Genomic DNA, 21,046 nt, shown 5'->3' on the forward strand with positions numbered 1-21,046 from the left:
CTTCCAAGAGGGTTAGGGTTAGGGCTAGAGAAAGCTTTACAAAGTGCATAGGTCACTGATAATAACAACAAGATAGCCCCGAAGCATTGCGGGCAGCCAAAACAAACCTCTTTATTGTTCTTCTCTTTGGGACTTATTCGGTTTTCACAATGTATGCTTTACGTTTGGCTACCCGCAATGTTTGGGATCTCGTTGTTATGATCAGTGACCTATGCACTTTTGGGGGGGGGTGGGGGGGTGGGGGGTGGGGGGTGGGGGGGTTGTTTTCCCCCCAGGATTTCCCCCATGTACGATAGATATACAGAAAATCCTATTGGCAGGCAAGAAAAAAAAGATTCCACCTAGGGCTACTCACCATGACGATGCCACCTGACTGCTCCGCTGTGCACATGCTCATGATGGGTGCCATGCCGATGGTGGTGCCCTGGAAGTAGACACCGCTGTGGAGTTCAACAACAAATATGTGACACACTCTAATCAAAAGGGGCCGTTGTCATTTCTCAGTTTTACAGATCGTGAAAGTGCAGACTGTAACCTTTCAAATAATGTGTCATCCATTGAAATCAGAAAATAGTTCAAAAAGATTCACCGATCTAAATGTTGGTAAACCTGGAATGCTCGAGCAGAGAAATCCCCCTTGAAAGATTCTAAACCTTTTCACGCCTTCAGACAAGGTGTGATTGTTTTTGTGTTAATCATTAGAAGCGCTAAGCGCCGGTCATTTCACCACAGTAAAGAGAAAAAACATGATATCTTCTCAATCAAATTCTAGGATCCTGTTTTCTTGACTTACCATAGATATGTGTGTTTTATCACCCAGCATGTTTTTCTTCTTTCAAAATCACACCTGGAAAAGCTTGTATAAACTATTTTCCTCCTGTTTATGTTCAATTGCTGCCGGCGGCGCATTCAGCCATTTGTTCCTGCCTTTCAAGGCTGCGGTTCGGTTTTTTATCAGTAGATGTTGCAAGGGCTCCCTTGCACAGGTATGTAATTCAGAAAACATCAGACAGTTATAACCATGGGCGTCGCCACAATGTAACTTTGGGGGGTCACGTCCCCCTCACTTAGAAAAAAAAAGTTGTTTGGACCCCCCCACATTTGCGATCAAAATATTAGTGCATGACTGGTCTACTAGTCCAGCGATTTTTCCATTGCTTCACAATCACATCCGTTCCACTTTATTTTTTATTATTTATAGGGTGGGAGAACACCCAAAGCAATAGAATTCACTCCGCGTTTTCTAGACAAACAGCATCACACAGTCAGATTTAACTCCCATACTCTTTGATCGACTCATCGCGCTTGCAGCTAGTACTTCAGACATGACTGTTCCACAGACGAGATGGACATAAGGAGGGTTTTTTTGAGGAAGAAGAAAGTAAGTCAGAGTTGCCCAAGTTTTCCCTTCAGTGGCCAAAGCACCCTTATGAGACATTCTCTGACTATAATAGCATTTAGTCACAAAGATCCTTCTGCAAACATTATGATTATAGCTAGCTAGGTAAGCAAGCTTTTTACCTACATCTAGCACTAGGCAATACCATACTTTATTTACCCATTACAAGTGGAACAGCATTTGTTGATTTCTTAGTCTGGGTCTGAAATATGTTGTGCTTTTGGCCGTGTTCAGACTTCGGTGTCTGTTTCAGGCAGAAGAGATGACAAGGATGTTTTTCCAAGTAGCTACAACATTTTTTTTATTGCCACAACAACCTTGACCTAGCCTGAGTTGTCATACTCATAATTTTCTGGTCAGAATATGAGTCTGAGAAACCTCCGTTGGGCTTTGACTACAGGGCGTGTTTCAACTGAACTCGTAAAACAAATGCCTCTTCGCTCAATTGGATAGACTTACAACCAATCAGAGCAACGTAAAATGTTGTTTGTTGAAAACGAATTCAACACAAGCGCTCTTTTGTGACGTGGTTGATTACGTTACTGTTGATCATCTGTCCATCATCGTATATATAGCCCGTCCTGACAATTTGATTGGTCCGAACAGCTCCTGTTCGGACGTCGTTTTTCCCCAACCGAGGTTCTCCAGACCCAACTTCCCGACCTTTTTGTTGTGGGAGGGGCTAAATTGGGCTGGCAGCCTGGCTAACCGTCACCTAATCTGGAGTTAACTTTAGCTAACATGCTAGTTTTTCTAACGACTGAAAAAAAGAAGAAAAATAAAACCTTTATATCAGAATTGTCTTCTAATTTAAACAAGGTTGCTCAACTTGTAATTTTGTCAATTCACAGAATTTCATTGCTACATGTTAGTCTGTAACATGAAGGCAAAACTGATTCAACCATTAAAGCCATATATCCTCTGAAAGCTTACACCCTCAGGATGTTATCTAATGAGACAAGAGACCGTCTCTCCATATTAGTATGCTGCCCATGCATAATAAATTCGGTATTGGTAAATGGAGTATATGGCTGATATTTTTTTGGGCTGTGCCATTTAGGGAAACTGATTCAACCACCTAAACCATGTATTTTCTGAAAGCTTACATGTTATTTGTGGAAAAGACTACAGGTTTGAACACACATTTGACCATTTCTGAACTGTCCAGTCATGCTTTAGGAAGATGCTAATTTTTTATTTAGCCTACATAATTATTAGGCTTCTAAACCTATACCAATTGTGAATTTGATACGCTGACATGATTTACATCTCAGAAATCTTCATATGAACAATCTACATTAAGCTAATTTCAATTATCAATATGAAAGAATGCTCAATGCATCTCCATGTCTCCTGATATAGCCTAGGTGGTTGAGATTGAGAGTGAGTCCGAGGCAGGGGCAGCATGCAGGGGCAGTAGAGACAGCTCTGTTGCTGAGGTGAGTGCTGAAAGGTGACAAGTAGTTGAAAATGTCCCATCGCTTATTGGGAAGTTTAGTTTTCAAAATATTTTTATGTCCAGCCCCTCAGTATGTATGACAAATATGGTAAATCGTTGTGGTGAATGCACCAGAATGCAGGAAATTGCATCTACATCTTTTTTTTATTATTACCGCCAGCGGCAAAATGTTTCCCCCCACTCTCTAAATGCTGCTGACGCCCATGGTTATAACCTAAATACGATTATATGTATAGCCTATGCAAAATTATGACAACAACATTTAATTCTATGAAGTGCATTTGCTTCAGCCGTTGTGTGTAGACAGGTAAGTACAAGTTAGGACACTTGCAGTAACAATTGTAATGCTAAAATGAAGTAGCCTATGTTTTTTAAAGTTGTTCCACATAACTAGGGCTGAAAAATAATTATGACAAATATTTCATTGTCGACTAGTCAATCTCGTTTGAGCTCATAAAACCTATTTTAAGAGGTTAACGTTACGCAATTTGATTAGTGTGGCGCTGTAGTTCTTTTAGACTGTCAGTGTGTGTTTAACGCTACCCTCCTGTATCCAATCCAAGAAGACGAGAGAGAATGGTGCCTTCGAGAATGTCGGAGTGACAACGAAGCCGAACTAGCAGAGCTTGGCCAGAGCCCGTCTACGGAGAGCCTAGCCCTATTAAAGATCCTGTAAAGCAAATTCCATGATTGATTCCATGATGAACCGTGAAGATAGCCTTTATAACGGATAGAGAATAACACGGATTATACAAATAATTAGATTTAAAAAGACCAACAATGTTGTTGTGCCAGTGACCTATTCTACACCAAAAACGTCAGGGAGGACTGCCTTTTGTAGATGCAGCCTAATGAAGATAGCCACCATCTCAGATTTCTTTAACCAAGCCTGTTTCATTCGTCATTTGCCTGAGAAAGTGACATGGGCGGTGCCAGATAATTTTGGAAGGTCACATGACATGGAAACTTCACTTTAGGAGGTTATTTAACATCTAATATGAGTTCCCCTAGCCTGCCTTTGGTCCCCCAGTGGCTAGAAATTTCGATAGGTGTAAACCAAGCCCGGGGTATTCTTCTCCGCCTTTGAGAAAATGAAAGCTCAAACGCTTGGTTCTCCTTGTGACGTCTCAACTTGAGCTAATACAAAGCTGGTCCTGCTGAAATAAAATTCTGTATCAGTACAAACTCTCCTTGGTCCAGCTACAAACCTCGGACAAGTAAGATAACTAACACTATATCATTTTGTTGCTTTACTGTATATGGTTACTGAGCTTGCTACCCTTAGAATGTGGCTGTGACATTACCTCTGCAGCTAACAGCTGAGTTACTGTCGCTAATGTAAAGGTAGGTAGCATCAAGTATGTGTGTGAATACATATGCTGTAACGCGAGTGTTGTACACTTCTTTGTTATTTGGATAACCATTATTCTGTTGTTATGGCACCCGCGAAATCCACCTTTCCCCTCATTGAAATGACTATGAGTGTACACCTCTGCAAACCAGGGTGATCAGATGAGAATTGGGAAAATTCAAGGCTTACAGCAACGGGGCTACGAGCCATTGCGATACATCGATTAGGACTGACTACAACCAGAGATCCCACTTGATGGCATCCGAAGGAGAATCAGAATGTCAGAGCATTAGCAACATTAGCAACATAAAACTCTTTCTAGCATGTGTATTGACAGGGAGCGCCTAACCTGTCAGCTGTGTTGTTGATGCCTCGAGATAAAAAAGGTGACCAGAGCTTGGCAATGGTTGGCAGTTCTCCCCTATTAGACATTGTCTGGTAGCACATACTATTGGCGGAACTTTCCTTTCATGAGAGCAAAACGTGCATGTTGGAGTATTTCAAGCGGAAACATCCCGGCACAAGAGGACACATACAACTAGCCAGGATAGTTGTTGTTAGGGACGCCAGTGGATAAAAACGGGCTAGTTGCATGTGACCTCTCGTATTTCATGCATAGGCCTACTAACACTGTAGAAACATGTGCAGGCAGCGGTTAGACAGTAGTATAGTCCACAACCCTTTTAATAACACTCCGAAATTCTGACTTCCAAGTAGGAACGCACCTAGTGTTAAATCTTTTTATTAGTGAATTCAAAAAGAGAAAAAAGCAAACAAACTAAAAACACTATTGCAGTAAAGTGATAGATTTGTAGTTGAGAGGTTTGTATAGGCTAAAGTGATCTAATATAGAATATAGATTGGGCCAGTTTTAATTATCTTAACACTAAGAAAACAACAGCCCCTTTTCACAAGAGCGTATCACATTTATGTATCGTGTGTTTCAGCAACAACAAAAAGAAACATGATCAGTACGTTTACCACTACCGACGAACTCTGTCAACCCCCAAATATCGGTTTGACCAGGAAAATTAAGGACGGCATACGTGCAGCACCAATTACCTGCATTTTTGACACAAACACTTCAGTCTCATAAAAGTGGTGAGGTTAAATGCATAGACAACATGGGAGTAACTTTAAAATATGGGATATTTTTGGAGGCAAAAAAAGTTATCAGATATACCAGTCCAAACTGCTTCAAACATTAGCGGTGTAAACCTTGCCCTGGGGCGCCAAATATGCTAGGACCGCCAAAGCTGGCCTCAAAGCTGCGAGGAAACTCAGGCAGTAGTGTAGGGTATACCATAGGGTATACCGTGTGTATTGTAGTGTAGTACAGTGTTACGCTAGTGTAGTGCAGTGTTATGCTGTCTGTTGTAAGGTACCTGACAAGCTGAGCGTTGTCGTGGGGCCTCTGGGGAAGCAGCTTGACCTTCCTCCAGTCCAGGAACTCATGAAGCGTGGTGAAGGGGTCCTGGCTGACAGGACACTTGTCCGAGTCGCTCCACACCTCCAGGCCTACTAGCGCCACACGGATGTTTAAGGCTCGGTAGAACTGAGGTGAAGAATAATTTTTGGGGGGACATTACTCTAAACTCACAAGTTCCATGAGTTCATGTACTCATGTACTCCAATTGAACAACTACAAATCAAATTACAGAGCTCTAATTGCTAATAAATTGTCCGTTTTGTGGAACCATCGCTGATAGCATCAGACTATCTTCTCATGAACAGGTGTATAGATTCAATCATCCACTCATTATTCTATGAACCGGTAAGTTGCTGGATGGATGAAAGCAATAGATAATAAACTATATTTCATGGGAAAGTGGTGTGGATGTGTGTTAATATGAGTGTGTGTGTGTGCGCACCTGTGTGTGTTTGTGTGGGGGGGAAGGGTTATCGATCTGGTTGTTACCTTGTCAACATAGTTTGCAATCTCAGCCAGGCGTTGTTTGACCTTTTCCACATCCTTGCCTTGTTTCTGGAACTGGAACACCACAGTAAATAAGAGCATTGTCAATTCTTCAGAACTGTGTAGTTGGGTATTATCTCAATACCTTACATAGCCTTACACTTTCTCAACTCAAACACTTTTTCTCAAATTCTTTATCTTTATCAAATTAAGCATTATAATATGTATACTCGTGGTTTGGGAAAGATTGATTGTCAAACTGTGAAATGTCTTAACAGAGAAGTCTTTGCTGTCCTACAGTGAGGTTCTGAATTAAAAAACATACTTTACACAACAGAAGGCTGGGAATGGGCCGTCTGATGTGTGTCTTTTGGGGTGACAGTGGGTGACCTCTGTCCACCCACTGTGACCTGTGTCCACCCACTGTGACCTGTGTCCACCCACTGCCACCCACTCCCATGGCATGTGACAGTATGGGGCAGATGTCAAGTTGAGGTTGGCCTTGGTTACCACAGATTACTCCTTGCTTACCTCTCGGTTGTCAGCCACGATGATCAGTTCCACGTACTTGGTGGTGCTCTGGGCATGTCGCCTGTGCTGCAGAAGGAATGAGAGAGAGAGAGAGAGAGAGAGAGAGAGCGAGAGAGGGAGAGAGAGAGAGAGAGAGAGAGAGAGAGAGAGAGAGAGAGAGAGAGAGGGAGGGTGAAAATGTGTAAAGAATACCACGAGAAAGGGGCATACCATGAGAAAGAGAAAGAAGGGGGAAAGAGGGAGATAAATGAAGTGAAAGGGAGGGAGGGAGGGAGAAGGAACAAATAATGAGAAAGAAAAAAGAGAAATAGGGGGGCGGAGGAAAGGACACAGAGAGGACACACTTTACAGCCCTCTAAAAAGGGCGGCCTATATATAGCAGACACTGCACTCAGTAGGGCTTTACACCTGAACGACATAGCCCACACATGAGGGAACCAACACTAAGCTGCTGCCAAACAATCAGCATGGCTTCCTGTCTGACTCAATGAATGAGATGAGCCAAGGTCACATGGACCCATGATCACATTCCCTTGGCTGGCCTTATTAAGTCATAAATCAGATGGTTTGAACATCTCCACCAGCACACTTTGCAACACCGTTAGACTGCAAAACACCTGGACGTATTCTCTTATTCTTACACAGCCAAAGAGCCGTCAGTGTTAGAGACGTGTGTGTCTGTGCCAGACATTGATTTATGTGACTGCTTCACAATGTCTTTAACAGCGTACTTAGATGGCAGGAGATGGGTTAGTGACACTGTGGAGATGATATCGATTTGAAGTTCAGCCAGAGCCGGAGGAACATGGTTTCCAGCTGTGGAACAGATGCTTCGTGTTGCAAGTGGGAAAAGACTTGTGTGATTTAGCAACACAATCTCAGCATTTAACTCAATCTCAATCTAACCATTGTCACTCAGGCACTCTCTAGCGCCAGCATGGAGTGGCCCGATCTATAGATTTCTCTGGCAGCAACAATGTCAGCTTGTCATCTAGCTCCCCCATTTCTACAGCCCCACATAGACACACACACCCTTCATTAGAAATGAAAACCGTTAGCTCCTATTTCCAGGCCGTTTCGTTCTTGTTTACCATCACTACGGTTCTGGAGATTACAGAGTCAAGGACTGTCTCTCGATGACAACTTCCATTTAAGAAAATATTACTCCCTTTATATCTTGTATTGCATCAAAGGTTTTGTCTACAAGGTTGACCATTCTCTCTCCACTGGTGGGTCGTGTGCTATGGCTAATTTCCTTCAGTCCTGACATCCCCCAGATAGCAGGGGCATAGAAGCACGATACTAATTGAATGAAGGGGGGCAATGTCATCAGATAAAAAGCCAACGAGAGACAGAGAAAATAAATCCCTTACCCTGAAGAATAAAACCATATTTTTCAGAGCATCATAAATCATTGGAATAGTCCTCCCTTTCCCCTGCCTCCCTCCTTTATCCCCCCTCTCTTTATCTTTCTCCCACTTTCTTCTTTCCTCCCTCCATCTCCCCTTTGCCTCTCCCTCTCTAACCCTTCCCCACTTCCCTTTGCTGTCTCTCTCTCTACCCCACAGTCCACCCACCCAACCATTCTCTCTAACTCTCTTCCTTTCACCTTTCCTTAGCTCGTGCTGAGTCATCGCAGTACTCATAGCACAAATTCCATTTCATATATATCCTTCAGACATCAGTGTGTACTGCGTGTACTGTCAGGAAATGTAACCCAGACAATGCCTAGTGTCTTAACTTCTCAGAACTAAGAATGATTCTGCCCTACAAAATATACTTTTTTACGTAATCATTTTTAAGGTCATATATATATATATTTATATATATTTTACTTCAATTTAACTGGAGTATAAAAATACATTTCCCTTTATGACAAGAGACAAGATGCTAATGGGGATAATATCAGATGCAAGGTCAACAAGTGCAATTGTGCATTAACAATCCAATTGATAGGGTCATATAAAGATTTGCTATACAGTATATGGTTTGAAAGCTCAAGTCCAAAAAATTACTTATGTTTCTACTGTAGTATGCTGAGAAAACATATTTTACAGATCCAGGGATAAAGAACAATATAATGACATCAGTTTTAATATACACCATATCCCAATGCTGTGTAGGTATTTATGTTCTATTATGCTTTACGACACATTAAATAGAAACCATCATCTTAACACCCTCCCCCATCTCCTCTCCAAGAGAATCGCCCAGTCTCTCTGTGTATTGAACAGACAAATCACAGCGTAGCGCTCCACTTGTACGATATCTCAGCGGTCAGATGGACATCAGCGAAGGCAGTGTTCCCCTGTGCAACTATCTCTCATTTTTCTCCCCATCACCACTTCCACCTCCCTCAAACGTGAATGCATGCCCAGGGCCCACTCCCTACAGATTTATGGTTACACTCTGTGGGACACTTGGGCAGCAGGGAGAAAAGAGAGCACAAGAGAGAGGGAAAGAGAAAGAGCTGCCCAAACAAAACCAGATAAAACATATGTATATAAATTCATCTTATTAATCTATTAAAGTTGTCAATAAGTATGTGAATATACAAAATGTGTCCATTTTAAGCACAATTCCAACTGTGTAGATAGTTGGAACAGATAATTAAATGAATTAAGCTATCATTTAATACATTTCAATAGGATTTAAGTATACTCTCTTTCCGCTTGCGTTCAGAGGAGAGCAATTTGTTTACATGTCGATGGAGAGGGCTGCTAAAAGGCCCTGGCTAGGTGATAAACGGCATGCAATCTGATCTGGAGTGCAGAGCGGACACTCCACTCACAGCAGAGCCGCTCTCCACTCCCACTCCACACTCTCTTTATCCTTAATGGACTGGGAATAGATAAGACGCCAAAAAAGACACCCAAAAAATGTTTTCCAAAGGCATTACCTCGTTTACAGGTGGCCCCCACTTACCCATAAGTCTATTAAATCAAGGTAAACGCTTTGACCCTTCAAAGCTGTTTTTGTGGGTACCTTAAACATGTATTCCTAGAATACAGATATGCTTATCTTGGGGCATGTAGGGTGATAGAATGGCATTCTGGTATTCAATTCTCCGGGGCTCACCCTGGTGCTGAAGTCCCTGAAGGGAGTGTGGCTCAGGTTAGGAGCCTCAGGCAAGGTCATGTTGAAACCATGGCCACAGGTCCCTGTGGAGATGTCCAGGTGCTCAGCCCTGTAGATCCAGTGGGTTTCACTGGCGGGACCATTCGACGGTTCCAGAACGAAGGATCGGTTCCCTGCTGAGATGAAGCCCCTGGGAAACACAGGAACATGACACGTTTTTTTGCACTTGATAGACCTTCAAGACAAGGGCATGTCAATGTATGTATTTAGTTTTCAAGCCAGACGGGACAATGGAGTGTCTAACATGTTTTGAATACATTGACTGAGCTCGATTATAAATCAAAGAATATGGTGCTGTGAAACCTGCATATTTTTGGGGGGGAAATACTCATTCAACCCAGGTCTGTTTTCAAAGAATCATCAGGAATTGTGGGTGAACACAGTACATTTGAAACTACAGTAGTGAATTGGTCTTGTGGTTAGCAGGAGCCATGGCAGCAGATTAACTCAACAGCATCAGTAGCAGATCAGCGGTTTCCTAGTAAATGGCTACCGTTGTTAGCTATGGGGGGGGGGGGGGGGAAATCTAGTGGTAGACATGTTACCTAATAAGTAGTATCCACTTCTTGATGTTGCCAAAATGATGGGGCTCCTATTTCTCCATGCAAACTTTTCTCACGTTAAAAAGAGGCCACAGTGATTTAAAGTGACATCTTCAGCCATTGAGACAGGCCAACATCTCAGTTTTTAGCAACCTCGCACAACATTCATAACCACATAAACTTACATTAAAACCCCCAAACCTAGACTGCTGCCAACTCAAACCAAGAGAAATTTGTCTTGGCTTGTGCACCAATGGAACACTTCTAGTCAAATGAGCTCCCAGCATCTGTCTATCCAGAGACAGGTTGCAGAAACGAAAGAAAAAATGTATAAGAAAAATGTACTGGGCAAAAAAAATACATAGACTTAACAATTACCCGTATGACTCCTTGGAGAGTACAGACATATTGGCTGGTTCTCCAGAAAACATTCCTGATGTTGTCCAGCAATATTACCAAGACCATTACTCCTGTTCTGACAACTGTGAGCCCTCCCCAGCCCTGAAACCCCTGACTGGTCCACAGCCTCACTGACTGTTTCTCATCATCCTGTGTAGATATGGTCTAGGCTCATTAACAACAGTGTCATCATTTATCATCAGGCTGTGTTTACATGCCTTCATACCATACTGTATCTTCCAGTGACCATATAGAGTGAGAAACAGGGTTTATGGACATAACTAAGGAGCATGCCAGATACAGGAGATGACCTTGCTTTGGGCCAATGTAACTGTTTAATCTGTGGGATCATTGATGCGTGGAGCAGAATCATACTAAGGCTGATCTCATAGCTCGGCCGGGCATTGATGACCTTCCCGGATCCACCCAGTAGGCCCTGCGGCTGAACCACTCACCTGAGACCAGCGCACGCACTGAGGCTGACGTCAGAGAGGGCATACCGCTCCACCTCGCCATGGTAATAGCAGTTCACCTGGAAGAAAGCACACACAACTGGCCGTCAGAAACCAGGTTGAGGGTATTGGGGTCAACTTGAAAAAACACCAAATGTTTCAATATTTATGTTCAGCGGTCTAAGCAGTCTAAGCTGATAGATGTCATGAAATTGGCTAATTATCCAGCTAGCCAGCTAATGCTGTCTCTGTGCTATCAAGAGCTACAGTTTACCAAGAGGATTACTGGGTTTGACATGTAGTATAATCCAGACCTACTGGGGTGGGATGAAGGGACTGATGGGTCAAAAGGGAAAGAAGGGTATTTGTGCTGAGTAGGGAGGGTAGGAGGATGGTTGTGGAGGATGGTTCGGTAAATTGTGTTTTCTCATTCAGTCAACCTCACCTACATTATTTCTCCCCTTCAGAATGCGCCTGGTTGAAAACTGTATGGAAATGTGTGTAGTCACACCCCTATTTTTTCCATTATTGGAAAGTTCATTATGCAAGGTTTATACATGAGGCCCCAGATCTGTCTGTTGAATGGAAGGGAGGAAGTGGCTGGTTTAGGGTGGAAACCACTCCTCCAATATTATTGGATGGCTGGCTGCTGGTCTATGAAATCCGCTCACAGGTGGGGTCCGAGACCCCCCCTCCCACCAACACACACGAGTACCGAAACACAGACATGTGGGTTTTCTGCTTTGCTCTAAGCTAAATTAAGAAGCTTGGGTCATAAATTTGATTTTGGAGCTAGTCCCCTTCAAGGTGGTTTACCTTAGGTGCCTGCTGATTCAGCAGGTTCCGCGTCTGGACGGATGTCTTTCTGCGGCTGAAGGCAAGCCAGAAGTGGCTAACTTGGTCTTGCATTATACATATAAAGGTTGCCGGTGTAGTTGAAGGTTGGTGTTTTCTTACTATTTCCTGTAATGGCTAAACCTACATTTCCATGACTATTACAGTGAACTGCACTATTTCAGTTTCCCCCTACCTCCCTCCCTCCCTCTCATTTATCCCATCTCCTCGACAGTCCTGTTCCTCCCAGAGGCCTGCCAGATCTCCAGGTGTGGGAAGACAGGAAAACCCCTTACATGAAATATAGATAGACATCATAGCAGAGCAAAGCCAGGAGGCTGGATATAGCACCCTGCATTAATGCCAACCCTTATGCATCTTTGATGGAACACTGACTGTGACGCATTGGTTTAGGGGATATGAATAGACCGTCTGTTTATAGGCTTTCTAAAGACAATGATGGCACTGGAATTTGCTGACATTGTTCTCGGGTGAGGCAAATCTCCGCATTACACCTTGCGATTGGAACCAACTCTTTATTGCTCATGACTATAGAAATATATTATTATTAATTCTGTTTTCCAAATATGTAATTATTTACAAATAATCCCCTAACACCCCCTCAAAACTGCAAATGCAGCTAAAGAAACTGTGCAAAAGCAGAGTTTCAAAGTCTATGGTACCTGGCATGGTAATGATTCTGGGTGGGAGAGGATATGTCTAAAGAGTTACAGCACACTGGAGCAGACAGAGCAATAAAGAAGCCAAATGAGAAGGGGGAGGGCTGATGGGCCTCAGACACAGGCTGAGCCTCCTGACTGACTCCCCAAGAACGCCTCGTCTCTGACACGAGGCTGAACCCTCTGGGGGGCCCCGGCCTCCTCCCCTACAGACAGCCCAATACATCAACAGTGCTTCCGTCCCGTTTTGTGAATACCGGTCCAGCTGCAGCCAGACGCACCAACAAAGATCTGGAGTTGACTTCACTGTGGGGAGGAGATGGGATGATGGAGCCACAAAAGGGCGTCCATTTTGTCCCCACACGTAGCCACAAAGCCAGCCAGACCATACACTCTCCTGTGTTATTAAGCTGGGGCTTCTCAGCTCCTTTCCACACTGGGCCCAGTACAACTCCCTCATTGTGTGAGACCTGTGGAATGGCAGGAATGTGCTGAGCTGGCCAAGCACGGTCAGGGATGGGTCTCCTCAAATCCCAACACAACTGGTTCTGGACCCCACACTGTGCTCCGGACGGAAGATATATCTCACCTTAGTACTGGGCTGGAAGAGATCTAGAATATGTTACTGTAATCCTTTCTGGATAGATACTCACCCTATTAAACCCTTAGTTTTGTGTAACTTCATATGCTTCCCAACTGTGGTTGTGTATACAAACGCCTCATGTAATGGTTGGATCTTGACAGTAATTGATCATGAACCGTAATTAGAAGTACCTTTGTCTAGCTCTTGATTTGGAACTGTGCCATGCACTACAAGATCTGTTTCAATACCCAAGCTTTTGTGGGGCACCTTGATGTGTCTGCGTTTCATGTCCGTTTCACTATGGTAGCAGAGACAATAAAAGACAATAAAATAATTGAACTTGAACTTGAAAGAATGGGCCCACCACTGTATATCAACACTTCCAATCCATCAACAAAGACAAAAATATTTTGATGGTTTGACAACGAGTACCCCTGAAATATCAACACTGCCTTTGTTCCACTAAATAGAGAAGAATCTCACATTCAAGTGTCGGAGTTCACCAAAAATACAATAAATATATAACATATTCAGTATACTGTCCACCAGGATACAATCAAACAGATCAAAGAGTAAGTGATTCCAGTAGGAATGATTAGAAACTAGGCTATATACCGTACCGGGATCTTGTGGGAGCGGGTGACTGGACTGCCATCATCCTGGTAATGTGTTTCTGTGTAGTCCCGCGCAAAGAGCCCCCTAGAGGTAAAATGGTGAAACAACAGATGTTCAGTTTAAAAGTGACCCTTGAAGCTTAGCTCCAGATCATCAATCATCAAGGTTTTTGGTATTCCACCACTGCCAGCCGAGCGAAGGTAGATAAATAGTGCGATCAAAGCAGTGTGACTTGATTTCAAAACTAGCTGTGCCTTAGGAAAGCCTCAATTGAATGAAGCAGCTGTAAGTGATATAAAGCAGGGGTCCTCTCTGGGAGATAATGGATTGGCCCGGAGATGCATTGAGATTCACTTTACAGACACTCGCATGCACACTGCATGTGCTATCACATGGAGCATGTTAACAGATATGTCAACGTTACCTTGAATTGTAATTTAGTGTAATTCACATGAACAAAAAATATATGTCATATGTCACAAGGTCTGTAGATGACATTGGAGTTTTTTCATTACCACTTTGAAAAAGGAAAACAAACTGAAAAAGAGATGGATCGTACCAATCCTCCCATTACACAGTGGAAGAATCTGGAGAGATGGATCGTACCAATCCTTCCATTACACGGTGAAAGAATCTGGAGAGGTTACCATGCGCTCCGTTTACACAATACGTCAACAAAGCAAGATGAATGACTGCAACATTACTGTCTCGGGAAAACCCAATTAGAGATCTTATCCCCCCCCCCCCATCCTGTTATCCTCTTTGCCTCTCTCCTCTCCACTACACCCCGGCCTCTAGATGGACATCAGTAGGGGTGGGAGGTGAGGGGTGGAACAGGGGCTTCTCTTGGCTGCTCTACCATACATTCACCAAGGACAGGGTGGTCCCTCTGTGGGAAGGACGACAGCCAGTTCAGGCTGGGGAGCAGAGGACAGGGGGAGGGGGGGTCAACACCTGTCGGGGGGACGACGACGACTCCATGATGACTTCATGATTACGCCGTATGAGTGTCCATGTAAGTGGGCTCAGTGTGTGTGAGCATGCCATAAGATGATGGTTAGCGGCTGTTAATCCGCACTGAAGAAACGCCTATCAGGAGCGGACGGGATTGTTTTACTGACCTCACCACTAAGGGCTTTGGGAGTGTGAGGTTACAGCATTTGGTGCTGGACTTGTTGGTGTGGGATAGCCTGATTGCAGGCCAGTGGTGTTAATATCTTTTATAGAGCCAAAGAGCTGGAAACTATCAGGGGATCAAAGCTGGGCCGCTGAGAGTGGGCTGTCCTATCAAATGACGTGTTATTCTGATGAGCTAAAGCCTTAATTAGTCCTCCCTGTCTGACTCGGACAGGCAGGACAACATCTGTCCAGCACACACAAACAGGCTTAGAGTCCAACCTTCTCGCAAACAAATACCAGGGGCCTCATGTATAAAAGATTGCACAGCTTTCATACCAGAAGATGGGTACGGCCAAAACTTGAAAAGTACCTACGCACAGAAATATTCACATGCATAAAACCGGTCGTACGCCAGGTCCTGCGCACCTTTCCTTTATAAATCACAATCAACGTGAGATTGACCGCACGTGAACGAGCCACTGACCCCGCCTTGCCTCCTCCCATAAAGGAATATGCAGTTCAATCAGGAGAGACCTGGATAAGTGAAAGATATTTATTACAGAATAATAAATGTACTACAATGTTTGGAGCTTGGACCCCGTGAGGAATTATATAAATCAACGGGCGCCTGCCCAACGCCCGAAGAAGAATCCCCCGCGGAGTCCAGACACTGGTGGCGGTGGCACAGCCGACGACCAATCGAGCCAAAGCCGGAGACAGGAACCGGGTGGCGACGGGGAGGTGGTGGGTCGCGCACTTGACAGCATCAACGAACTACACAGGGAAAGAATCGTATTTAAAAGGCACGGACCATATGACGCCATGTATTGTAGGCGGGAGCGCTAAGCAACCTGAACCCCAGTGACCGCCCGACCCGGGAACGAGGGAAGGTAGGGCGTTCTTAGTAGGGGGAGTGAGTAGTGCAACTACGGTTGAGCCCGAGTGCAGGGATCGGTCTTGCCTGACTGAACTTGCGCTATGCTTCATATGGCCTATATAAATGCGCTCCTGAGGTCATTTCTTTGGCTGAATTACTATTGTTTAAATTTTTTCTTTGTCTGAATTATTATTGAATAAACGCTGCACCAAAAATGAATGTTATTTAATAAACGCTGCGGCGTTAATTCGAAGAAACACAGTAAAATGGCTAAACACGCAAAAAAGAAAACATTCACAGACTGTGAGATCGAGGTTCTGACAACAGAGGTGGAGGCAAGAAAATGTGTCTTGTTTGGCGGCCTGTTATCAGGTATTAGCAACAAAAGAAAGTCAGCGGAATGGAAAACTGTCACTTTCTTTTTTAATATTTAGCTAAATATAAAGTGCATTACAAATACAATTATTATTATTATTATAGGGCCGTAAATGCTGTGGGTTTGGAGAACCGGACCATGGCAGAAATTACGAAGAAATGGTCTGAAGTAAAACTCAAATATAAGAAATGAGTGGTGGCGCATCATAACAGCATGGCAGCTATAGGGTTAGGGTGACATGCATTTCCTTTGTGATTTTGTCATTCGTTTGACACCCTCAAGTTTAACAGAAGTTATTAAATGGTGGTGGATTAAAGTGATTCTCAACCCTGTCCTCAGGGACCCCCTGTCCTGCTCGTTTCAGATGTTTCCCTGCTCCAACACACCTGATTTAAAAGCATGCTCGTTACCAGGCTTCTACAGAGCTAGATAACGACCCTTCTATTTGAATCAGGTGTGTTGGAGGAGGGAAACATATAAAACATGCAGGACAGGGGGACCCTGAGGACAGGGTTGAGAACCACTAGCATTTCCCATTTGGGTTTTGGCATTTTGATGTGATCATCCAAAATAATGATCAAACTTTTATTTTTATGTTTTTTTGAGTAGTTAACGTCATAGACGTATGACAGTAACTATAGTGGAAACTTTATTTTGTTATGTTTTGTGAGTTTGTGCACCTTTCATTTAGAATTTGCCAAGTTACAGAGCCAGACAAGAGTTTGCGGACAGTCCGCACATTGTCACGTCAAGTTAATTTTTATACATCACACCGTGTGCGTGAAAACTAGTGTACGCAAGCTTTTTGTGCGTACGCAACGTTTATACATGAGGCCCCAGGTCCCTTGGTATCTGAGGTGCAGATCTATACCATGTAAACAAGGGTACATTGGGGGAGAGAAATATATAGTACATTATGTTTGAGAAATCACATATAGTAGGAATTCTGTATGTAACACTGTGGAGACTGATTTGCAAATATGAAAGGGGGGGATACATATTACAATGTCCACTGAAACCTAGTCACCTCATACTGTAGGAACCATCAAGACCACCCCTCTCATACTGTAGGAACCATCAAGACCACCCCTCTCATACTGTAGGAACCATCAAGACCACCCCTCTCATACTGTAGGAACCATCAAGACCACCCCTCATACTGTAGGAACCATCAAGACCACCCCTCTCATACTGTAGGAACCATCAAAACCACCCCTCATACTGTAGGAACCATCAAGACCACCCCTCTCATACTGTAGGAACCATCAAGACCACCCCTCATACTGTGGGAACCATCAAGACCACCCCTCTCATACTGTAGGAACCATCAAGACCACCCCTCTCATACTGTAGGAACCATCAAGACCACCCCTCTCATACTGTAGGAACCATCAAGACCACCCCTCTCATACTGTAGGAACCATCAAGACCACCCCTCTCATACTGTAGGAACCATCAAGACCACCCCTCTCATACTGTAGGAACCATCAAGACCACCCCTCTCATACTGTAGGAACCATCAAGACCTCCCCTCTCATACTGTAGGAACCATCAAGACCACCCCTCTCATACTGTAGGAACCATCAAGACCACCCCTCATACTGTAGGAACCATCAAGACCACCCCTCTCATACTGTAGGAACCATCAAGACCACCCCTCTCATACTGTAGGAACCATCAAGACCACCCCTCATACTGTAGGAACCATCAAGACCACCCCTCTCATACTGTAGGAACCATCAAGACCACCCCTCTCATACTGTAGGTATCACCAAGACCACATGAATGGCCTGCTACACAAAAGTGTAGTTGTCGGTGGCAGATGACACACACATACACGCACCACCGGCCAAATGAGCACACACACACACATACTGCCATCTAACTCCAGTGGAGCTTGTCGCTGCACAGCGGTGGCAGCACCTCACTGTTTATCAATCAGCAGGAAGTTAATGAGGCGTGGGAAGGGGGGGGGGGTGGTTGGGGCCCTCCATTTAATATGCATTATGAGTAGACTGGCCTGCCGCGGAGGGGGTGAGGAGTGGGGGGTTGTGGGAGGTTGACTGACAGGGTGACAACCAGATGGAGGCGAGGGGAGCAATGCAAGTCAATCCAGAGATGGGTGGAACATGGATCAATGACTTCATGGATGGGTAACCTGCCCCAGATGACAGCTGCGTGACAGGGACACAACAGATCAAGGATATGACAAACAGCAAGATGGCCACCAACATCTGCCTGTCACCACCATTGCTAGGTACCTCACAACTAGGATGGAAACGTTCAGTACTGTCTCTAAGGTAATGTTGTACTTATTAGATGGGCATAAAAAACACAGTTATGTTAGCTATGTTTAGCAGGCCATCTTTAAAGGAAAGATAAAAATACATCTTCAACAGTTGAAACAATGTAATGTTGCTTCCCTGCCAGTGAATATGAAAGACAGACAGGAGAGAAGACACTTTGAGATCTTGTTGAATGTCAACCGTTAACTGTCAAACCTGTTTTCTGAACCAAATCATGGGTTTGACTTCTCTAGAATTGATTCCTGCTAGTGATAAAACAGGGCCAGACAAAATAGCTTTCTCATGAAGATAATCCATGTTGTTTGATGGTACCAAATGCTAGTCTGACTGCGCTTGCAACAGAATTCAAGTAAAGTGGAAGATATGACGTAATGGATGTCCTATAACATCATTGGGGGAACATGTTTGTAAGGAGTTTACAAGTCATTCTAGCCTGCCTGACAGTGTAAGTTCCTTTCAGTGTTTTACAAGGTGATACAATCTTATCAGGGTCAAAGCACAGCTGCAACTCCTGATGTCGGGCCTAAGCAGAGATGGGTGAGAAAACTAAATAATCTGTGTCAGACACAGCTATATTTTCACAAGGAAATGTTGCACACAAATTGCTAGAGAACCCATGAACATCACAATAATGCAGTAGCATGTCATGACCAAAATGAATGCTGTATTAATTTAGCGTGAGCATCATGTCATATCATCAAAGCATGAATACAAATGACTTGGTTGCTGTTCCATGACTTCAGAATCAGAAAGGGATTTATTTGCCATGAAAGTTTGTACAGACAAGGAATTTGCTTTGGCAGGAAGGTGCATACAGTAAACATATAGGAATCTTAAATTTAAATGTGTGGTCTAACTTTACTAAGGATATATAAACTAGCAACTAAAGATTTTGAGGAAGTCTGTGATGTGGTCTCAAACTGCTGGTCGGTGTGGTAGGGATTCACTTCAGACTTGGTCAAAATAACCAGTGGAATAGATGGCTGTGGCAAGGACACCAGCAGAGATTTGAATGACGATATCCGGTCAAGGAGAATAGGCAGGTGGAGAAAAGGTGAAAGGGAAAGTGATGTCCTATAGAGAGCATTTTGTGTAAAATGTGAATAACCTCCAATCTGGATCCCATAATAGCCCAATTCTGTCTTAAAATCTGGAAAATTAAATTGTATTCGGGCATAGCACTTTTAACCATGTAACCATTGAAATGAATAAGCCCACTTTTTGCAGTACAGGCGACAAACAATAAGAAGCCACAGTAAATCAGGTTATCTAAGTGCACTCCATTGTCCCAATCAAATGACATCCTGTCATTGAAGAAAGGTCATATCAGTTTAATCTCCACTGAAACCCTCTTTAATAATGAACTACTTTGTTCATTTCAATATCTGATCACAACATCGACACCAGGGGTCTTCAAGCCCATCTCTGAAATACCAGTTGAATCAATATCGATTGATTGATTTCTCAGCCAGCCCCCTCCTCCCCAACCTGTCTCATTCAACGCAACCAACATCTTAATCAGGGAAATGTAGGCCGTTCCCTAGGTTAAGTATGACAAACAACAACCTGCTCGCTCAGTGCCTGGAGAGTCTACTTAGCACTAAGTCTCTGCTTCATAATCATAATGAGTGTGCAAATATTTAGAGCAGATTAACTCATACTTTAAATAGCCGACAATGCTGTAAATTAATTAAGAACATCAACGGATACAGTAGATTTAAAAATAAATACCAATGAGGCAACATCTTTGAAATGATGTACTTCACTTTCATGTGGGAGGTAACAAGTGAACAATTGTTTTAGAATGGAGAACAGTAGCATGTCTCCAGGTCAACACTGCCAACGTCTCCTCACTGCAAGAGCTATTTTTCCAGGAGAAAGAAAGTCAAGAAGGCTGTAATCTCTGTATGACATCAGGGCCAGAACCATGGACGAGGCTGCCCTGCCCTCCCCTGTCTGTCAGTCTGTTTTCAGCCTGTCTTATTTCAGCTCCCACCCTTCAGTGTGTGGCATGAACACAGCTGTTACAGCGAATGTGCCAGCTAAAGAGTTGTGCCAGGTGTGTGTGTGTGTGCGCATGTGTGTCTGGTGGTGGGGAGATGGAAGGGGATTAATGAGGAGAACAAACAAGCTATGGTGGATGTTTCTGACTTAATTTACACAAGCTGTGTCCAATAATGTTAGCTAACATCCAGCTCAGGGCTCGGCCGACACTACAGTGGCAACGGAATCCTGGAAAGGAAGTGAAGTCGAGAAAAGCAAGCAGGAAGGAAAATACAGCTCTAGTTCTTCATTACTGGCTGAGCAGTAGAGCAGTCAGCTACACTGAAGCCATGTCCTTCTAGTCTCGTTAATGGGGAGGGTGGGGGACAAAACAAACTCCTCTCCTACTAGTTTCACACAGAGAAATGGGGTCACAGAGGACTAGCTGACAGTGTCTGGGACTTGGCGCCTCATTACGATTCCTGAT

The 21,046-nt window shown here is 43.8% G+C and overlaps 1 protein-coding gene across 1 annotated transcript in view; it reads right to left on the bottom strand.

Moving 5' to 3' along the window:
* adam12a (ADAM metallopeptidase domain 12a) overlaps window positions 1-21,046 on the bottom strand; it is an 89,917-nt gene that overhangs the window by 24,847 nt on the left and 44,024 nt on the right. The window contains exons 4-10 of the mRNA XM_084670822.1: window positions 13,904-13,982; window positions 11,190-11,266; window positions 9,734-9,923; window positions 6,656-6,721; window positions 6,128-6,199; window positions 5,595-5,764; window positions 356-440 (exon numbers count right to left, since the gene is read on the bottom strand). Of these exons, the coding sequence (XP_084526948.1) occupies window positions 356-440; window positions 5,595-5,764; window positions 6,128-6,199; window positions 6,656-6,721; window positions 9,734-9,923; window positions 11,190-11,266; window positions 13,904-13,982 (739 nt within the window). The remainder of the gene's footprint in view (window positions 1-355; window positions 441-5,594; window positions 5,765-6,127; window positions 6,200-6,655; window positions 6,722-9,733; window positions 9,924-11,189; window positions 11,267-13,903; window positions 13,983-21,046) is intronic.

The sequence above is a fragment of the Hypomesus nipponensis genome, chromosome 13 (genome assembly GCF_054491055.1).
Source record: "Hypomesus nipponensis isolate SF chromosome 13, ASM5449105v1, whole genome shotgun sequence".
Taxonomy (NCBI): Eukaryota; Metazoa; Chordata; class Actinopteri; order Osmeriformes; family Osmeridae; genus Hypomesus; species Hypomesus nipponensis.